Source organism: Pyrus communis, chromosome 11 (assembly GCF_963583255.1).
Source record: "Pyrus communis chromosome 11, drPyrComm1.1, whole genome shotgun sequence".
Lineage (NCBI taxonomy): Eukaryota > Viridiplantae > Streptophyta > Magnoliopsida > Rosales > Rosaceae > Pyrus > Pyrus communis.
The window spans coordinates 5,555,488-5,573,759 of record NC_084813.1 but is presented as its reverse complement, the minus strand read 5'-3'; the positions used below and the strand labels follow the sequence as shown (position 1 = coordinate 5,573,759).

At 35.4% G+C, this 18,272-nt stretch overlaps 3 protein-coding genes across 4 annotated transcripts; 2 read left to right on the top strand and 1 right to left on the bottom strand.

The window, feature by feature from the left end:
• The first annotated feature begins 147 nt into the window (after nucleotides 1–147).
• Nucleotides 148–2,118, top strand: LOC137708862 (uncharacterized protein At2g39795, mitochondrial-like). The gene is made up of 3 exons (XM_068448020.1): nucleotides 148–445; nucleotides 1,149–1,480; nucleotides 1,783–2,118. Exons 1-3 carry the CDS (start codon nucleotides 194–196, stop codon nucleotides 1,949–1,951), a joined length of 753 nt encoding a protein of 250 aa, XP_068304121.1. The 5' UTR covers nucleotides 148–193; the 3' UTR covers nucleotides 1,952–2,118.
• A 4,873-nt stretch (nucleotides 2,119–6,991) lies between these two features.
• Nucleotides 6,992–8,220, bottom strand: LOC137749221 (zinc finger protein 1-like). The gene has a single exon (XM_068489333.1). It carries the CDS (start codon nucleotides 7,842–7,844, stop codon nucleotides 7,035–7,037), a length of 810 nt encoding a protein of 269 aa, XP_068345434.1. The 5' UTR covers nucleotides 7,845–8,220; the 3' UTR covers nucleotides 6,992–7,034.
• Nucleotides 8,221–15,029: 6,809 nt separating this feature from the next.
• LOC137707822 (large ribosomal subunit protein uL30z-like) lies at nucleotides 15,030–18,213 on the top strand. 2 transcript variants are annotated; one of them, XM_068446742.1, is made up of 6 exons: nucleotides 15,030–15,213; nucleotides 15,459–15,650; nucleotides 16,279–16,376; nucleotides 16,468–16,605; nucleotides 17,666–17,768; nucleotides 17,865–18,213. In XM_068446742.1, the coding sequence occupies exons 2-6, from the start codon at nucleotides 15,465–15,467 to the stop codon at nucleotides 18,078–18,080; spliced, it is 741 nt and encodes a 246-aa protein (XP_068302843.1). In that variant the 5' UTR covers nucleotides 15,030–15,213; nucleotides 15,459–15,464; the 3' UTR covers nucleotides 18,081–18,213. The 2 variants fall into 2 exon arrangements, with proteins under 2 accessions (XP_068302843.1, XP_068302842.1); XM_068446741.1 differs by having other exon boundaries at nucleotides 15,031–15,213; nucleotides 15,456–15,650.
• The last annotated feature ends 59 nt before the right edge of the window (nucleotides 18,214–18,272 follow it).

The following is an 18,272-nucleotide window of genomic DNA, read 5'->3' as shown; positions in this document are numbered from 1 at the left end:
TGACCGATTATTGGGCTGGACTTTCATTAAGGAGGCCTTGCCAAGCCCTAGTCCTTACAACCCAAACTGGGCCCACCAACAGACGGGTCCTACAACCCTTTGATTTGTGACTTTGCCTTCTAATTCTGAAGCCCTTGGACCCTTAAACCCTAAAACCCTCTGAAACTGCAAAATATTCCGAGGAGTCTCTTCCATGGCGCGCCTAATCCGACCCCTGAGAAAATCCACTCCTTTTCCTTCTTCTTCCAGAATCCCAATTCAGCAAACGCCCACTTTGCATTTCGCACATGAAAAACAAGTCTCCCTCTTAAACCCTTCACTCCAACCATCGCAATTCCGGCGAACTTACATCTCCGAAATGCGCAAATCGGCCTTCGAAGGCAACATTCTCAGACTCCTCCGGAGGGAAATACAGTACGAGCTCGATCACTCTCCTGCCACTCAGGTATCTACATGATTCATCCACTCCGCTGTCTTTTGCTCTTAAATTCCAAATTTTGACTTATGGGAAGAAGTGGGTTAGGCTTTGTTTAGTTGATGAGAATTCGATGGAAGAGAAGGGATTTATTGGATTTCGAGAATTGGGTCGTTTTGTGATTTAGTTTATGTGGCGTATGATTGGAAAATTTCATCAACCTGGAAAATAAGCATTTCTCTGTTTCGGGGCTGATTGGTTACTTGCTAAGAAAAATGGCACGCTCCAAAAACACAAATGAAATCTTTTGAATAGGTTTCTAGATACCGAAAGGTGCAATCGAAGTCCATTCAGTTCGATTGGGTTTCTGGTAAATCCTTATGCAATATAATTGAAGTTTTTGTTACCGAGCCAAAAACAAGCTACTACATGAGCTAAAATTTTGGCTTGGTTGAATTGCAATCCGCAAGGCGAGATAATAGATTGTATTCAAGATGTTGTTCCTTCCTGAGTTGAGTTTTCTCAGCCATCAATCATAGGATTAAGACCGGATCTACACATTCTTCCCTCCAAGGACTCCGCTTAGATGCGACAGTCACTAAATTATGGTCGATGGTTAGCTTTTGTAATCACAAGTTAAAACACTCTTAAATAATATCTAGAGAATTCCCTTTAATTGTTTGGGAGTCATTTTTTTTTGGGGTTTTAATGACGAATTTTTTCTGTTTTTCAGCCAGTTACAAAATTTAAGTCGTTTACAGTTAACGACCGGCCTGGTGAGCAATGGATAACCTTGAAGACAAAGTTTGGAGAGAAAGAAGACATTAAGATTGAAGCCACGATGTTTGATGGATCTGTTCCTGTTCCGAATTCCAAAGGTGGTGCTGGCCTTGGAAAAGATGTGCAGCTTCACATTACAATGATTGTTAATATCTCCAAGAAGGAAGGCGGCAATGTGTTTGAGATTATGTGTTCAGCTTGGCCAGATACTATAGAGATCAACAAGCTTTTCGTCCGAAAACCTGAGAAGATGCCAGCTCACCCTTATGCGGGTCCTGAGTTCGAGTATGATATTCTATTTAATCTCCTTTTTATATATTACTATATGAGGAACATTAGTAACATAAAAAGAGTTAGAGGTTGAGTAAAATTCTTGATTTTTCTGAATTTTGTAGAACTCTTTTGTGTCTTCCCCCTTCTCCTGTCTTTTGTTGTTGTTTGTGGTTGTGATTCTTTTTCCCCTTGTGTATTGATTTTCTATATTTACAGGGTATAGAGTCTGAAAGCTGATTTGTACTTCGGTCTCATAATATTTTCTTCTGCTCTCTAAATGTTACAGTTTATTTGTTTTTGTGGTTTTTGTACAGGGAACTTGATGATGAGTTGCAAGACTCACTTTATGAATTCTTGGAAGCGAGGAGTATAAATGATGATCTTGCTATTTTCTTGCACGAATACATGAAGAACAAAGATAAAACTGAGTTCATTAGATGGATGGGGACTGTGAAATCATTTATTGAAAAGAAAGTAGAGTGATTGTGCAGCATTTGGTGACCTTGATTTATCAATCCTGTTTGCGTTGAGTAATGAAATTGGCATGATTATGCAAGTGGAGCTTCCTCTTATGTTTTTAAATCTTTCTTTGTTGTTTTAACTTTCCATCTGAGCAAAAATTATGAAATTATGTAGCTATTAATCTTGAATGCTTTAGACAAGTTGTTGCATTAGGTCATCAAAAATAGTAGAAGAGCCCTCTAGTGATGGCATATGCCATCTGTTTAGGTTGTAAAATTTGTTAAAACTGTCTTCTTTTTCTGTTTCTTCTCAATCAACACCAAGATCCATGCCCTAACATCTATAAAGCCTTACTTGTGGGTCCCTTTATTTACCATGGTTTCTCAGTCCTACCATGTTTTGGGTAGATCTTCTCAACATAACTAGTAGGGTTTAGGGTTTTCGTTATGGGACTTTGCAGCAGTCTTCGTATCCCGTGGGAGATTTATGCTATTTTAATAATTTCTGCCTCAGCTAGATTAGCTGCTTGCAGCATTATGACACTACTTGCTGCCGGTTATGCATTGAGACTGATTGGTTAAAGTACGCATGCCATATGTTCATGGTACAATGAAATATGATCATGTGATGATTATTATGCTAGAGAAGGAAGCCATTTTGAATTAAGTAGCAAAAAGTGTATATTTTGCTCATATGGCTCGTGCAATGGCATATTATGCTGTTTTCTTTGATCATGCAGGGAGTTCACCTTGGTTGAAATATAATTTCCTTAATGAAGTGGAAAGTACACATTTTCTTCCATGTTACGTTCTATGTCTGCTTCGGTCATTATATTTATCCACTTGATCACTTAACAGATTACACGACTTTTGCTCTAGCTTCTTTCCTACTAGCTTTCGTCATCTTTTGTTCCTGAGACACAAATTTCATGTTGCAAATGTGCTTCTGCTACATAGAATAACAATTATTCAATTTTGTTGTAGCTCCATAAATTTGAACATTCACATTGAGATAAGTATGATCTTGGAAAGTGGAAACGAGCTGTTGCAGGTCGCAATCAGGTTTAAGACTATTGGTGGTGTGTAGATGGATTATGCTCCTGGATCATGCTGCTTGCTGATGTTGTGGCCAGAATTCCCTTCTCATAGAACGTCTACATCCACTTTTCCCAGTCATGCTAACGAGTATCAAGTAACGTCTGCATCACTTCCCTTTTCTCTTTTTAGTCTTAACCATATATTCTCCTTTGCTGCAGGATTGCGTCGGCAACTGAAACTTACAGAGTAATGTTTGTTTCTAGCTTTATAGTCTGAACTAAATTGCGATCAAGTGGAAAGTATCGATGTCTTGTTATGTTAATGTCTCGAACTTATGGTCCTGGCTTTATGAAAGATGCTCTATAGTACTATCTACTCTTGGTGAACTTCACATTCCACTACAGTATGCTTTACTATTGATAGACAGACATGCGAATGGTGTGGTTTATATTGGTCAAACCCTGGATAAGATGAAAGTCCTATCCTCTTTAGTTTTGAGCAATATGCATCTGTTCCAAATCTGATGTCATGTTATTTTCGTTATCTTTGCTGGTCTGCATCATACTTGCTCGCCTCTAACTCCTGAATTGGGTTGGACTATAATTCGTTCGATCTTGTGAATAGTAGTCATATGTTCTTAACCAGAATGACGGTGCTACTGATTACGACACTTCTAGGCACGAGCACCGTAGGAAATGAGAGTTGTTGTGTCGTGGTCCACAAGAGTGTCATACTCGTCTTTTCAATTTCGATGTCCCTTGCTAGCTTCGTCTGTAGATTTTTGATTTCCCCTCTTATTCCTTGCAAAGTTTGTTGATCTTAATTTCAAACATCATTTTGAAGTTTGATTTTCAAAGATTGGTTGTACATGGATGACCATCAAATTGAGATAAACAGTCAATTCAAAAGCAAAATTGTATTTGTTTGAGCCATTTTTATAGAAAACTGTGTCATTTAGAAGAGTTTAAACATTGTTGAGAAAAACAATCGATTCAAAAACAAAATTGTTGAGATAAATTGTCAAACCAACCCTAAGTTTACCATGTAGACTCGGAAATCATAGGTAATTACAAATCTAGGCTTAATCAAGTTGGGTAAAACAGTGTGCTCATTCCTCTACACTCAAGTTCGAATTCCCCTCCCAATGGTTTAGATGAAAATTTTGACAAATAAAAATTCTCTGACCAACCGGCACTGGGCAGGCGTCAGCCCCCATACATGGTCTTACAACTATTACAATTGTTGTAGAATTATTTTGTAAACAAATTGCAGTGAGAGAGCACAATTTTCAAATTTGGTGAACTCTCAAAACCCAAGTAATTTCAAGAAAGCGATAGAAAAAGAAATATGTGCGTAATTCTTTCTTAAGCGTGCAATTAAACTTTGATTGATGATGGTTTTGTAATCTCCCTCTCTTTTCATTGAATGGGACAAACTTAAACCTCCATTAATCAAGTCTTAAACAATATTCAAATCTTACAACGACAAGTAATCTCTTCCTTAATTATTATAAGATCCTAATGGAGAAAGACTTGTTCTTGGTTTAATTTTTCACCTAATCTCATTATCTCAGCAACTTGAAAGCTCCACATTCACATGCAGCCTCTTTTTCCAACCAGTGTTTGTTTAAGTGTTTCTTAATTTGGAGGCAAAATGAAAGCTTTTCAATATATTTTAATGCCAAAATGGTAAAAGAATGAGGCGTCGTAACACAACTATATGGACACCCCAACTGGTTTGCGGCTAATGGCAGAAACCCAAGACTTTTCCGTTCACTTCCACCAGGGAAATGATAACCACGCTCTTTTTTCTGGTTGTTCACACTTGTGTTTAATCTTATTTGTTGTTTTTGTTTGATTATTCAGTTTGATGACAAGACGTATGGCGGTAAAAAGTATGTGTAGTTATTCGTTTCCTTTAGACATTCTCCTTTCACCTTTTTCCTTCACCATTCGCATTATATAATGTCGTAGGGTGATTGGAATGCTCACTCTCTAGGTAAAATCCGTCGAGAATGATTCATTGAAAAAGTTTCATCCATACTGGAAGTCACTTTATTATTAGTTTATACATCGGTTTGTCTTTTTATTTTACAATTGATTTGGATGTTTTCTTATGCGGGGATGATTTTTAATAAATGACCTAAAAGATAAATGGTTTGGAACATTATATGACAAGATCGAGACGAGAGAAAGTAGCTAGCATAGCAACTTTACGTTCATTTTCAAGACTATTGACATCTTGTCTTCCTATCAAAACCCCTTGTTAATCTAAGATTTCAATGACAGTTAACTGTCATAGTGAACAAATTTCAGTCACCTTTACATGTTAATTCTAGGATAATCATGGTGTATTATGACTAAGCTGATATAGTAAACGTCAAATGGATCTGGACCCACACAAATTAGAAGTGGCCTAATTATGAAAGAGATTATGTAGCTAAGAAATCAAGGCAATCAAGATTTACCCACAATTTAATATTGAGGTTAGGTAGAGGTTGAAATGAGTTTTTCTGATCTTCGGAAGAGTAAATTGTCGTGACTTGACCACCCGCTGGTCTTTTGGAAAATGAAAATATTGAGGAGAAATTATTGATGGGGTAGGGAGGATAGCTATGAGATGAGCGTGATTAATCATTATAATGTGTCTTTCACATGGCTTGTTACATTACACCAACCTCTTAGATCCAAATAGCACTAGCAGTAGAGATGGTCTATTATTTCAACTGCAGGTGGGTCAAAAACCCATGTCATTTAAACCATCATGTCAAATTAAAAGTAGTAGTAGGAAATGACAATCACAAGATTCCAAATCTTTGCACGTTTTGTGGACCTTATAAACAAATGTTTAAGATAGACATGACCCTCATGGTCTCTCAGATGAACACACCTGGGTGCTGCGTGACATAATATCAGATGATCAAGTATTAAGCAGATGACATAATATCAGATGATCAAGTATTAAGCAGATTTTGTAGTATATAAGTTGATTAGAGGAGTATACTCTCGTACTCAAGTTTCACCGTCTTTTAGAATATTGTTCGAAAGCAAAAAAAGAGTAAAGTAATCAAGGCTAGATTTATGAGTATTTGTCCAAGTACTCGCTGGTTTATTGTTCTATTTTTTCTTACTAGAACATATCAAAAAGTATCGACACACCACTCGAAAGAATTGAGAATCAAATTCTACACCTTTTTTTAATACAAATAATATTACTATTTTAATTTACACTAGAGGAAGGTAGAGAAGTTTGAATCTGGAATGTTGTAAAAGGAAGAAGAAAGTCGTAACAACTAAAGTAATCCACCACTTGCAGAATCGAATTCTATATCACTATATGAAATTTGGAAGCATTAATTAGTTTGCATTTAGTCCATCTTCAATTCCAGCATTTAGCACTTCTCTCTTAAAAATAAAACAGAAAACTGAATGAGTAAAATTTATGCTAACGCCTGTTGATCCTTAACAGCTAATCTAAAGCATTGAGAACCCAATTAAAAGAAGAGCAATTTGCTGGTTTTAGAGTAATGTTAGGGAGATCAAATTTTTTAAACCAAATGACATGTTACCAATATGAAACAAACACATTAATCGATATGTAATTAATAATTCAATCATCTACAATCACATCAATAAATTTGCAAATTTAGTTTAAAAAAATTGGTCTACCTAACATTACTCCTGGCTTTAAAAGGGGAATTAACTTTTCAAATTAAGTAGCAAAATTGATCTTTGAATTACTGGTACACATCACCATGCAAATTCAAAGTTCTGATGCCCAACTTATGGATCGTGAGATCAAATGTTAGATGGATCACAACCGTTGAATTATTAAAAAACAAAATAAGTGTCACAACATTTGGAATTGGGATTTACATTCAAAGCCAAAAATTTCAAAACAAACTTCTCTGAAAATGTCAACTTTAGCTAAAAGGAATGTACAAAAGTTGCCACTCATACATGAAAACCAAAGATAGAGGAAACCTGAAATTGATCGGTTAACATGGATGGGTTTAAAATTTGGAACAAAAAAAAAGAAAAAAAGAAAAAAGAAAACTGGGAAAGTGCTTAGAGCCTGAGGGACAAGTCAAGCTTCTGCAACTCATCTTGCTTAGTATTAAAATGGCCAACACTACTCTTACTCCACCATAACCCTCCAATTCCTTCCGTCTCTGGAGAAAACTTCCGAACATTAGTACTATAGGAAAACCTTCCAACACCGCCACTTGAGGAGGAGGAGGAGGATCCTATGCCGCCACCCTGCACATGAAAAACATTGTTAGGTGGAACAAGCCGCCCGATCGCAGGTTGTTGATCAATAGGCCGTCTCAGCCACCCACTATTACCATTATGTCCTCCAATGGTGTTTGTTTGGTAACAAGGCTTGTGAATTGTGGAATGCACTTGTATGCCAAGTGACCTATTATTGAAGGACCCATGTAAAGGGAGAGATGCCATGCTGGAGAATCTGTACGAGGAGAGTAAACTTGGAAGCCTATCTAAGGCATCTGCTTCTGCTGCAGCACAATTACTCTTGAGCCCTTTTTTGGCAAGCGTTCTCTCTCTCTTATGAGCATTTTGGTGCCCTCCGAGCGCTTGTGAACTGTAAAATTTTCTCTGGCAATAATTGCAGGAGAAAACCCTTGGCTCGAAATCAGTAGTGGTAGTACCTTTGGGACTGGAAGTCTCTGATGAAGAGTTTCCCGATGTGTTGTTTGAATCAAAACAGTTGATGAGGTTGAGTTCCAGCTTCGCCCCGTGATTGGATTCCTTGTTTGAGAGGCTTAGATCCAATGCAAGATTAGGGTTTTGAGCTTGAGGGTGTTCTTGGTGATGATCATGCACTAGTTGTTGGTTCTTTGCGTTTGGGGCTTCCATATTTGAGACTTGGATTAGGTTTGGTGGTACCGGTGCCTCTGAGGGTGAGAAACTGCTTGAGATTTCAGAGAGAGAAGGATCAGGTGCTTGGGGGCTTCATGGTGAAAAGTTGTGAGAATTTTCTCCTCCTGGGTTGATGAGAAGAAAGGGGGTCTAATATTATGCAAGAAGAATAATATGTTTCTGATATATTAGTAATAAAGGCTGTGTCCTATGTATAGAGGGATAGACCACTGTTTTACAGTTAAAGGGTCTCAATATAGCAAGACTTAAGGAATAAGAAGAGTACTATAGAGAAATAGAGAGGGTCCTATAAAGGCAACGTGATTGAAACTAATGAGGAACATCCATGTAGCTCTTTTTCTTGCATATACCTCTCTACTGTATCTTTTAACTTTTTGTTTGTCTCCTTGACATTTGTGGCCTATAGGGGTTTAACCTTTCCAAGGCACACACTATGCAGTCATGGATATAACTTATAGACCAGACTAGAGATCCAACATAGAGTGAGAGGATTTAATGATGCATGTTTACGTGTAAGTAAGAGTTCTTATGTCTAAAGTTTTTCAATGATGAATGTTCACTTGTAAATAAGAGTTTTATGTTAGAATTTTGTAAATGACAAATTTAATACCAATTCATTTATCCACCCATTAATGCAAATATATCAAGGTATTAAAACAATGAATGCATGTTCAAAATTGTAAATTTGGAAATAAGGGCACCACAAATTCAATGTTGGAACTGATGATCGTAAAGGGGTGATCGAGTTATAGGAATTAAATACTTGAAAAATCATCATGGCAGTCCTCTGGGATTCTTGCAATTTGGCTTAAATTTAAATTTTGTTCCTGTAAATTACATAATTCTCGGACTTTGTTGGTTGTCTCAGTTAGGTCCCAGCTTGTTATTCCATCAATACTTTGATTTTTTTTTTAACTATTTGAGTCGATTGCAACCAATTGTTAACTGTGGGACGTGATTGGAATAATACAACTACATCCCTGGACCAGATAGGAGTTCAAGTCAAACTACAGAAGCAAAATTTTACACGTACATCATCGGGTCAAAGTAATTGATTGAAATTTGAACCTCAAGCTGGGATCTAATTGAAACAACTAGCAAACTACAAGAGCTTGATTAAAACAATTGAAACTACATGGATGAAATTGAAATTTCCCAATCCTGTATATAATGTATAAGATTCATTTAAAGCAAACCACACATCTAATATCCCCCATTGCATTTACTTGGAAAGTTCTCATTGACAATCTTAAACATGTCTATGATTGATTTGAAAAGCGAATCCAAGATGTAAAAAACCTTTTAACAAAAAGACAGAGTCGGCTCTGAGGATAGTCAGAAAGGGTGGAATCAAGGGCCCTAAATTTTTGTTTTTTAATTAATAGATATATGTTATATAGTAAATGTAGAAAAAAAAATTATTACAAATTGACAAGCAACGTAGTGGAAAACACGCAAGCTACTTCCCTCAAGGTTTGTGTTTAGAATCCCGCGCGTGCCCTGCTTTCTCCTAAGCAAGTATGAACTGAAGGGCCTCCTAACAATGGCTAGCCTAGGGCACCCAAAATTTTAGAGCTGACCCTGCAAAGAGTCATTGGTCTTTAATCAATGTGGCAAGATATTTATGCTATTGGAGACGCTATGAGTCTTACAATGTAAAACAGGTGCTACAAATGATCTTCTTTTCTTAAAAAGAATTGAGTAATTTAAGCTGCTACTTATAATTGTTGAAACTCTCATATACATGCACTTTCTACCATTGTATGCGGGATCTAGCTATATTAAAGAGTGTGTCAATAAATGAGTTAGTTTTATATTTTTGAATAGCACATAACATTGTATGTAAGATGCATCTATATAACAGTGTGTCAATAAGCGTGTTAGTTTTGTGTCTGTCATCATATAGCTATTGGTCTTGGTGACATGTTGAATTTTCCACAAAGAAATGTTAGGTATGCTTCCAAACTAACTTGGTGGTTCTTATATTTTGAAAGTCCATGTACATATACAATCATAGGAATTTGTTAGAATATGCATTCACTAGCCGTCTATCACTGAGAATACTAGCTAGCATGTATAAGCAATGGTATATAGTTCTCGTAGGCATACTTTTGTCCTCCAACCTTTTGCTTTCTCGCATTGCCTTGGGAAATAATTCTTTGACATTTGACAGGCAAGTAACAACCATCTTCGTAGACAACCATATATCTCCTTTGCTTTCATTCCCAAAGGGTTTTTTTTCTTTTCTACTCTAACTATCAAGAAGGAAAATGTAAGGGAATGGGTAACTTGATTGGATCGGCATGCTGGTTAGGAAAAGAAACCAGTAAAAAATAATTATTGAAAAAAAAAAAAATGAGTACTCCTTGAAAGTTCCTTTGACAAAACAAAATTTCTCACATGTGGCTCATTATTACGGTTTAATAATATTCTTTTTTATTTATAAATGAGAGATCTTAACTTTGGATATGGTGGATAGTGAATCTTGTACAACTTATTATTATTATATATATTTATATGATGGCTTTTTAACCAAAATGATCTCTGAGATTGACATAACTCCTCACTTTGGTCCCTGAGATTTAAAATCGATAGATGTGGTCCCTGAGATTGTCCACTGTCCTTCGTGAGAAATCTCCGCTAAATTAAGTGTATATTTGTCAAATCAACCACTCCTTTTGAATTGGTGATCTTTTCAATTTAACGTAGATTTTTCACAAAAAGACCAAAATGATTAATGGTGAACAATCTCAAGAACCACTTCTATCAATTTTATATTTCAGGGACCAAAGAGAGATGAGTGATGTCAGTCTCAATGGACCATTTTGGCTAAATAACCTTATATAATTAACTTAGTGTGTGGCTTAATCCAAATTACTCACCGTTTAGTGTAAATATATTATTGTATCAAAAATAAATTATTTCTCACACAATATTTTTACTGTAGTCACAATTTTTGTTATGGCAAGCTTTCATTATAAGAGATGCTCTTAGACGAATGAGGATCCTCTCCGGACCCTCTTTGTGAGGATCCCGGGAATCCTCTAATCACGTGCGGTCAGTTTTCGTCAGGTACTGTTTATATTCAATTTTAAATAAAAAAATATTACAATAATTTTTGATCGTACGATGTACAATGAACGGATATGATTAAAAGATTTCCGGAATCCTCACAAAGATGATCCTCTATGGATCCTCTTTCCTCTTAGACATAGTATGATAGCTAATCAATGACATAAATCCATATATATGATAATTTAAGCTAGGAATAACTAAACTAGATACATGATTAATTCTTCGAATGTCCTAACGCAGCAAATTCGTATGCAACAACGTTTTCCTCAAGTAGATATGACGAAGAGAAACTTAAAGAATTTAGCTATAAATGCCAATTGTCTTTTGCATAAATGAATAGACATCTCCAATCATACTTTCTAATTTTAAGTCAAAATTTAGCTAAAGTGACTACAAAGTTATTTTAAGAGTTTTTTGTATCCTAATCATACCCTCTAATTCAAGAGTTCATAATATGAATCAATAGAAATAAAGCTTTTATTTAAAATATTATTAAACAATAATAATTAATGCAAGTATCTCTTCCGTCACTCCCATAATTTAGGAGCCAAGCTCCTAGAGATTTTGTTATCCTAGGAGCAAATGATAGAGAGTATGATTGAAGATGAAATTTTCTAACTTCTCATATTTTTACCAGGAGCTCATTTAGGAAGCTCATCAGAGATGCTCTAGACACTACAAAACTACAAAAATTCAAAGAATTTAGGTGATTAACTTGTTGAAGTTACTTGCCATGATGAAGAGCTTGTTTTAAGTCAATATTTTCGGCTATGGAACATAAGAAAAAAACCTAAAGGAAAAGAACAAACTATGATTATATGTCCAAAAAAACCTAAAAGAAAAAAAGGAACTATGATTATATGTCCAAAATTATTCGTAATTACAAAACTCTAACATTAGTTTAGCCATTTTGTTTAACAGATCCTTCATAATTATAGATTAAATTCTTTTCTTTTCTTTTCTCATTTCCTTTTATATTAAAAAACAAATGACACCCTTGGATACAAACCATATGTTTCCTTTTCTTCTTTTATTTTTTTAATTTTTTTTAATTTTTTTCAGTTAAACAGATTAGAATTTCAAGAAGTCGAACTTTCCTGAGTCCCTTGCCGAGGTCTTGCACCCAATAATGTTTTATCCTTTCAATTCATCATATATTCCTCCTTTAAATTTAAAGTGTGATTTTGACACCATACATACTTATGATTCACGAGACACAAAACGGACGGGCTTTTGATGGTGTTGATGAACATGATGTGATTTGCCATGACTTATGAGCTATCTTTCAATATTGTTTATTCGTTTGCCTAATGCTAACAAAACTTGTTTTGAAGTGTAAGTAATGTAACATCCATCAAATCTAATTCCCATTTAAAAATAAATAAATAAATAAAAAATGACAACTGGTGGCAAGCTATGGTTAACTACTCATTCTGGGGACCAGGAAGACTCACAGAGGTATTTCAACCTCCCCCTGACCACAAGTCTGGCTTCCACACCAGCAAGGAGTTTTGAACCCAAGACCTTCAATTTTTAGTTTTAAAGAAGCCTATAATTTTCATTGGGATCAATTAGAAGCAATATTTAAATCTAATATGGATTATAGGAGTTGAATTCAAACTTAACTGCATAAGGAAGAATTTACTAGCCCAGCCAACTTGAATACATTATTGTGGAGGGCTAGCTGCTGGTGAGGAGAGGTTGTGCCATCGGCTGTAGAGAATAACAGAGCCATCGAAATTCAACTTGAAACCATGATTATGAGGAGGAGAGACAAATCCAATATTATGAGAGGAAACACTGGGATCGCTTTTATAATTATGGAGAAAATAAATACTCCCCATTGCCAAGGCCTTATGAACAGTCCTAACTGTCAACGACGATACCTTAGGTTAAGATGTTAAGGTGCCAACAAAAGAGTTAACCAATATGAAAACCGATTTAAAAATAATGCCAAATTTTTTTCGTGGTTGATCAATGACGCTGCATTTTTAATGTGACTCTCATGGTGAAAATTTGTTAATTTAACTCTTGTGGTATGCCTCGTTGGCAATTGAGATCCAAATCTTAACTTCCGTCAGTCTTCCGTTCAAACAAAGTATATAAACCTTGCCTGTGGGGCTTAAAATCGTACTTTGAACTAAACTAAGAAGGCCAGAACATTTGATTTGATGATGCTTGCTTGTTCATTGCCTACAAAATTACTCGGACGTCCAATCCTGAAATTATTGACCACTGGTCAGCATTATACCGTCAAGGACCCACAAGAATTTCCCTTCAACCAGGAGGTCAATCACAACTCGACACATGTCAACATTAGAGGCCAATCACAGCACGACACATGTCAATGTCAAAATAAAGCTAGAAACTCTCTTCTATAAAAGGAGATCATTCTCCTACAATAATCCCGAATGTCATTTGTACTAAACTATTCACTAGAACTCACTAAAGGAGAGCTTGAACCTATGTATTTGTGTAAACCCTTCACTATTAATGAGAACTCCTCTACTTCGTAAATGTTGCCAATCTTGGTGAACCACGCACATCTTGTGTTTGCTTCCTTGTCTTTATCTCTTTACATACTTATCCTCACTAGTGACCGGAGCAATCGAACAAAGGTCACAAACTTGACACTTTCTGTTGTACCAAAGTTCTCATCGATTTTGTGCATCAACAAACGTAAAAACAATTGGGACACAAAAGGGTGTGTGAACGATGGTGGTTGGCTCTTTGAAGAGTACAGTGAAGTTGCTGCTTGAGTACAAGCACTAGCTTTGTTCTCCCCTGTGATGGAAACAATGAAATGATAACCAGTCACGCTACTAAATTACTAATCATGATAGTAACCCAATGAACGACAATGGTGATATATCGAATCCGACTTTGACGATTACTTTCTCACAGTTGTAGAGCTATTGGTATTAATAGAGACACCATTGTTTCAAGAGTTATAGTTGCCACAAATTGTTGAAAACCAAGTTAACTTATCCATGCGAGACACACACTATATTTTTTTTATAACGGAAAACTAATAGAAGTTTAAGCTTGAACATCAATTGTTGGCGAACTCACCATATATGTTTAATTAATAACTTTTTTTACCCTGATCGTACAATTTTTTAATGTATAGTATGAATTATTGTATTAGAATATTAGTTGAACAAAATTGTCCGGATCATTTGCTCAGGAGACTCAGTTTATTTGAATCTAAAAAGGATTCAGTTCCCAATATTTGTATTCGTTTTGCATCTATAACTTGTAATGTCTGAAATTGCTACCCTTCTGCACACATGGAGAGAGAATTAAACGTTTTTCCTAGTCTTTGATGGTCGATTTATGTTGGGTACAATAAGTATAGGGTATAATTAGCAACTTCTTGGGTATAATAAAATCTAGGGGAAACTTGATATAAGTCCAATTTTTTGAGCCAATAGTAGGAATAGTCCAGTTTATTAAAATAAGTCCAATTTGTTATATTTAATTATTTAATTATCAATAGTTATCTGTTCAATAATAAGATTTATTATAAAAATCAAATTTATTCCCAATTATCTCTTTGCTTATTTCTTTTTATTTATCTTTTTGTTATTTCTCGTTCTTCCTCCTGCTTTAAACCCCATTTATAGATTTTGCTTTTAATTTTTATAATCAACCTATATCACAGGTTAATTATATTTATCTACCTATATGACATATTCTTTTTTTATAATCAACCTGTCACAGATTAATGTGTCTTGCTTGTAGGTATGTTATGTTTTTTCTACCTTTTAATTAGGTTTCATATCTCACGTATAGGTATTATATACATTCATATATTTGTTACTTGAGTTAGGGTAGAATGCTTTGCAGATAAATTTATGTTAGTATATTAGTTTTTTTGTTATAAGATATTAAATTTTTTTTTTGGAGTTGGAAAATGCATAATATTAGAAGATTTTAATTGATTTTTAATATTTTTAGAAAATATAAAATGAGTATAAAAGAAATAAAACATATAATTAGATAACTGGACTCACTCCTAAAAACACTCTACATTTTTAGACTTGAATCTAAAAGCCCCTAAAATCTACCCCTTGTTGGGTATACAACACTATAGTGTATTTTTGCCCTAAACCCCCTCCAAAGCCCAAATCGCGCCGCTTGGTCTTTCTCCTCCTCTTTCACTCTCCTTCAGCCATTTTGCTTCTGCTCCTTCCGCTTTTCAAACCTTCAACTCTTATTGTTATACGCAGCCTCCAACCCCAGACGCGTTCAAGCACTCATATACCAGGTAACTCCTCTCCCTCTCCAATTTTCCATATTTTTTAATGATAATTTTCCATCTTTTCTTCTGGGTTCTGTTTGATTCCTGAGAAAGTTTAGGAAACCATGATAAAGTTTATATTTTGATCGAGTTTCTGATTATTTTTTTGTGGGTTTGTGTGGTTGAAGAAGGGAGTTTAGGAAACCATGATAAAGTTTATATTTTGATTGAGTTTCTGATTATTTTTTGGTGGGTTTGTGTGGTTGAAGAAGGGAGTGATGACGGAAGAGGTGGCGCAGCCGTTGACGTATATACCGGAGGTTATATTGAAGAGAAGGAAAACCAATGAGGAGTTGGCTTTGAGGAGGAAAGAGCAATTGGAGCAGAGGAAGTTTAAGTCTCAGCAAAATAAGCAAGAATATATTAAGAAACCTGAGGATTTTGTCAAAGAGTATCGCTACAGGGTAAGCCTTTTGCTTTTTTAGTAATTTATTTGCAAGCGATGTTTTGTACTGCTGCTTTTCATGCTTTTCCTTGTTGTATTGTGCAATGAAACTCAATTATCAAGTTTAAATTCGGCGTTGATTTATGTTGTTGTGTGTGAAAAAGTGGGCATTAACTCTGTTAATTGTAAGTTCCCGAATGCTGTAAAGTGCTGCCTTTATGCTCGAGTGTTATAATTAGAGACCCTCTTCTGTGATGTAAAGAGATTGTGAACATGTATGTTTTCTAATTGCGATTTCATTCAGGAGAAAGATTGAATTTGTTTTACCGTTGAAATTTGAGATATACTGAACTTTCTCTCTGAGACGTGGGATTTGAGAGTAATGCGTTAAAAACCTGCGTTATAAAGACAGTTTTTTAAATATTTCAATATGTAGTAGAAGTTGTGTATTATGCTAAAATTCAGAACTTAAGATAGACGGCTCTTATGAGCTTGTTGAAAAGTTTTTTCTTGCTAAGTATTGAGTATCCTTGAGCGGGGTGATGTTTCCACAGGCTTGTTTGTTTCTGCGACTTCATTTGTATATTCACTAGCCTGTCTACATTCTAATGCAGTCCTTGATTGAAATTACCTGTTTCTTTAATTAGGAGATGGACCTCGTCCATATGAGACACAGGTTAAAGAGAAAAAGGCCAGCATTGGAGGCAACTAACTCACAGCTTCTTTTGGTCATCCGCATACAGGGGTAGGTTTTCAGTTTAACATGATGTGTTTTATTTTGCTTATTATCTCTGACTTGAACTCTCTATTTCTAATTTCTCAATACTTCTTTCCAGGAAAAATGACATGCACCCTGTTGTTAGGAAGGCCCTTTACAGCCTCAAATTGAGGAAAGTTTTCAATGCTGTCTTTGTGAAAGCAACTGATGCTATATTAGAAAAGTTGCAGAGGGTGCAGCCGTATGTTACCTACGGGTAGGTGTTTGCGCATCCTTCGATTCTTGTACTTTTATGCCAGAATTAAAATATTTTAAGTGGATATATAAATGACAAAACACAGTAGCAATAGCTGATTTCTCTATAATAGAAAAAGTGGGAAAAAAAAAAATCATTTATTGTTTGCTGATTTTTTTATTCAGACATCATGAATTGCCATGTATTTGGACATTCTATCTAGATGTATCCGAGCCCTTCTTGTATCAAATCTTTTTGAGCTTAATATGTGAGCTCAAATTGTCTGTCAACAAATGCTTGCATGCCATGTACAATAACAAAGTTGGAACCTGTCATCAAAACACTTAAAAACTGTTAAGTTTAGTACTTCGGTATCAGCTGAGGAGCTGATACCGGGGTTTTCTTACTTTATATAAATTTTCTGTATTGTAATTTTTTTTTTTTTTTTTTGTGGCACTGATTAATTTTTCAAACCTTGATATTTCAATTGGTTGTTTGGTTTCTTCTCTGATAACCGGTCTAGGGATTTTTCATTACACAGAAATTGCATAGGATGTTAGTTGTTATCTATAATCTTGATCAGTGGGATTTTATGGCTGTTAAGATTTAAGAGACAACTATCTGGTCGAATTTGTTTTACTTTTTCATATTCATTTACACCAAATGCCTGAAATCATTTTGTACGTAATTATTAAGTTGTCATCTTTCATGTCTTGTGTCTCAGGATTTAAATATTTTTTGTTTTAGTATTTGAACTACGATGTTGTGTTGTAGGACCGAACACGGATGTTGTGTTGTAGGACCGAACACATGTTCAGATGCGACAATAGTTATGTACACATAATATTTGTTTTTGGTGCATGTGGCTAGACAACATTCACCATAATTGCATCCCTGTTGAACAACAGTGCTTTGAGTGGGGGGCTCCCACAAATTTAACTAAATCATTGTATTGAATAATATGGATATCCATTTTATAGGATCTAGCAATCAATTCGATTCCCCTTGGATTGTTGCTTGTATATTACTGACCAATGCTTCGTGGTCATGACTCATGATGATATTTTTCTGGTTTCCGAAGGTATCCTAGTCTTAAGAATGTGAGGGATCTGATTTACAAGAAGGGCTTTGCAAAGATCGACAAGAAGAAAGTTCCTCTGACAGACAACAACCTTATTGAACAGGTAATGGATAATGTCTTACCGAATATTGAGCGTAGTTTGTTTACCAGTCATCGATTTCTTATTTCAATTTGTAAACACCCCTCTTTTATCTGACAGGCAATGGGGCAGCATGATGTTATATGCATAGAAGATATAGTTCATGAAATTGCTACGATTGGCCCACATTTTAAGGAGGTTACCGGCTTTTTATGGCCCTTTGTGCTCAACAAGCCTGAAGCAGGATTAAAGGGCTCAAAAACGGTATTCAAGGACGGGGGAGACGCGGGCGATCGCGGGGATAAGATCAATGAACTAGTTAGCAAGATGAATTAGCATGTGAGGAGGTCTTATGATCAATGATTTTGGTTTAATGAGGATTGTCGTTGTCTTTATCTTTTTATGCAAACAAAAACAGTATTGTATGGTGTCCTTGATGCAGTAAGGGAGTCAAAAGGTAGAATTGTTATTTTGGTTTGAACTAGAAGTTAGCATGTCTCTCTACATTTCTATACTTGAATGTTAAAA

Excerpts from the sequence above, each read along its gene's own strand:
- LOC137707822 (XM_068446742.1), top strand. The coding sequence starts at position 15,465 with ATGACGGAAGAGGTGGCGCAGCCGTTGACGTATATACCGGAGGTTATA. Across the intron at positions 16,377-16,467 it reads TTGGTCATCCGCATACAGGG|GAAAAATGACATGCACCCTG; the intron begins GTAGGTTTTCAG and ends ACTTCTTTCCAG. Across the intron at positions 16,606-17,665 it reads CAGCCGTATGTTACCTACGG|GTATCCTAGTCTTAAGAATG; the intron begins GTAGGTGTTTGC and ends TGGTTTCCGAAG.
- LOC137708862 (XM_068448020.1), top strand. The coding sequence starts at position 194 with ATGGCGCGCCTAATCCGACCCCTGAGAAAATCCACTCCTTTTCCTTCT. Across the intron at positions 446-1,148 it reads ATCACTCTCCTGCCACTCAG|CCAGTTACAAAATTTAAGTC; the intron begins GTATCTACATGA and ends TCTGTTTTTCAG. Across the intron at positions 1,481-1,782 it reads TATGCGGGTCCTGAGTTCGA|GGAACTTGATGATGAGTTGC; the intron begins GTATGATATTCT and ends GTTTTTGTACAG.
- LOC137749221 (XM_068489333.1), bottom strand. The coding sequence starts at position 7,844 with ATGGAAGCCCCAAACGCAAAGAACCAACAACTAGTGCATGATCATCAC.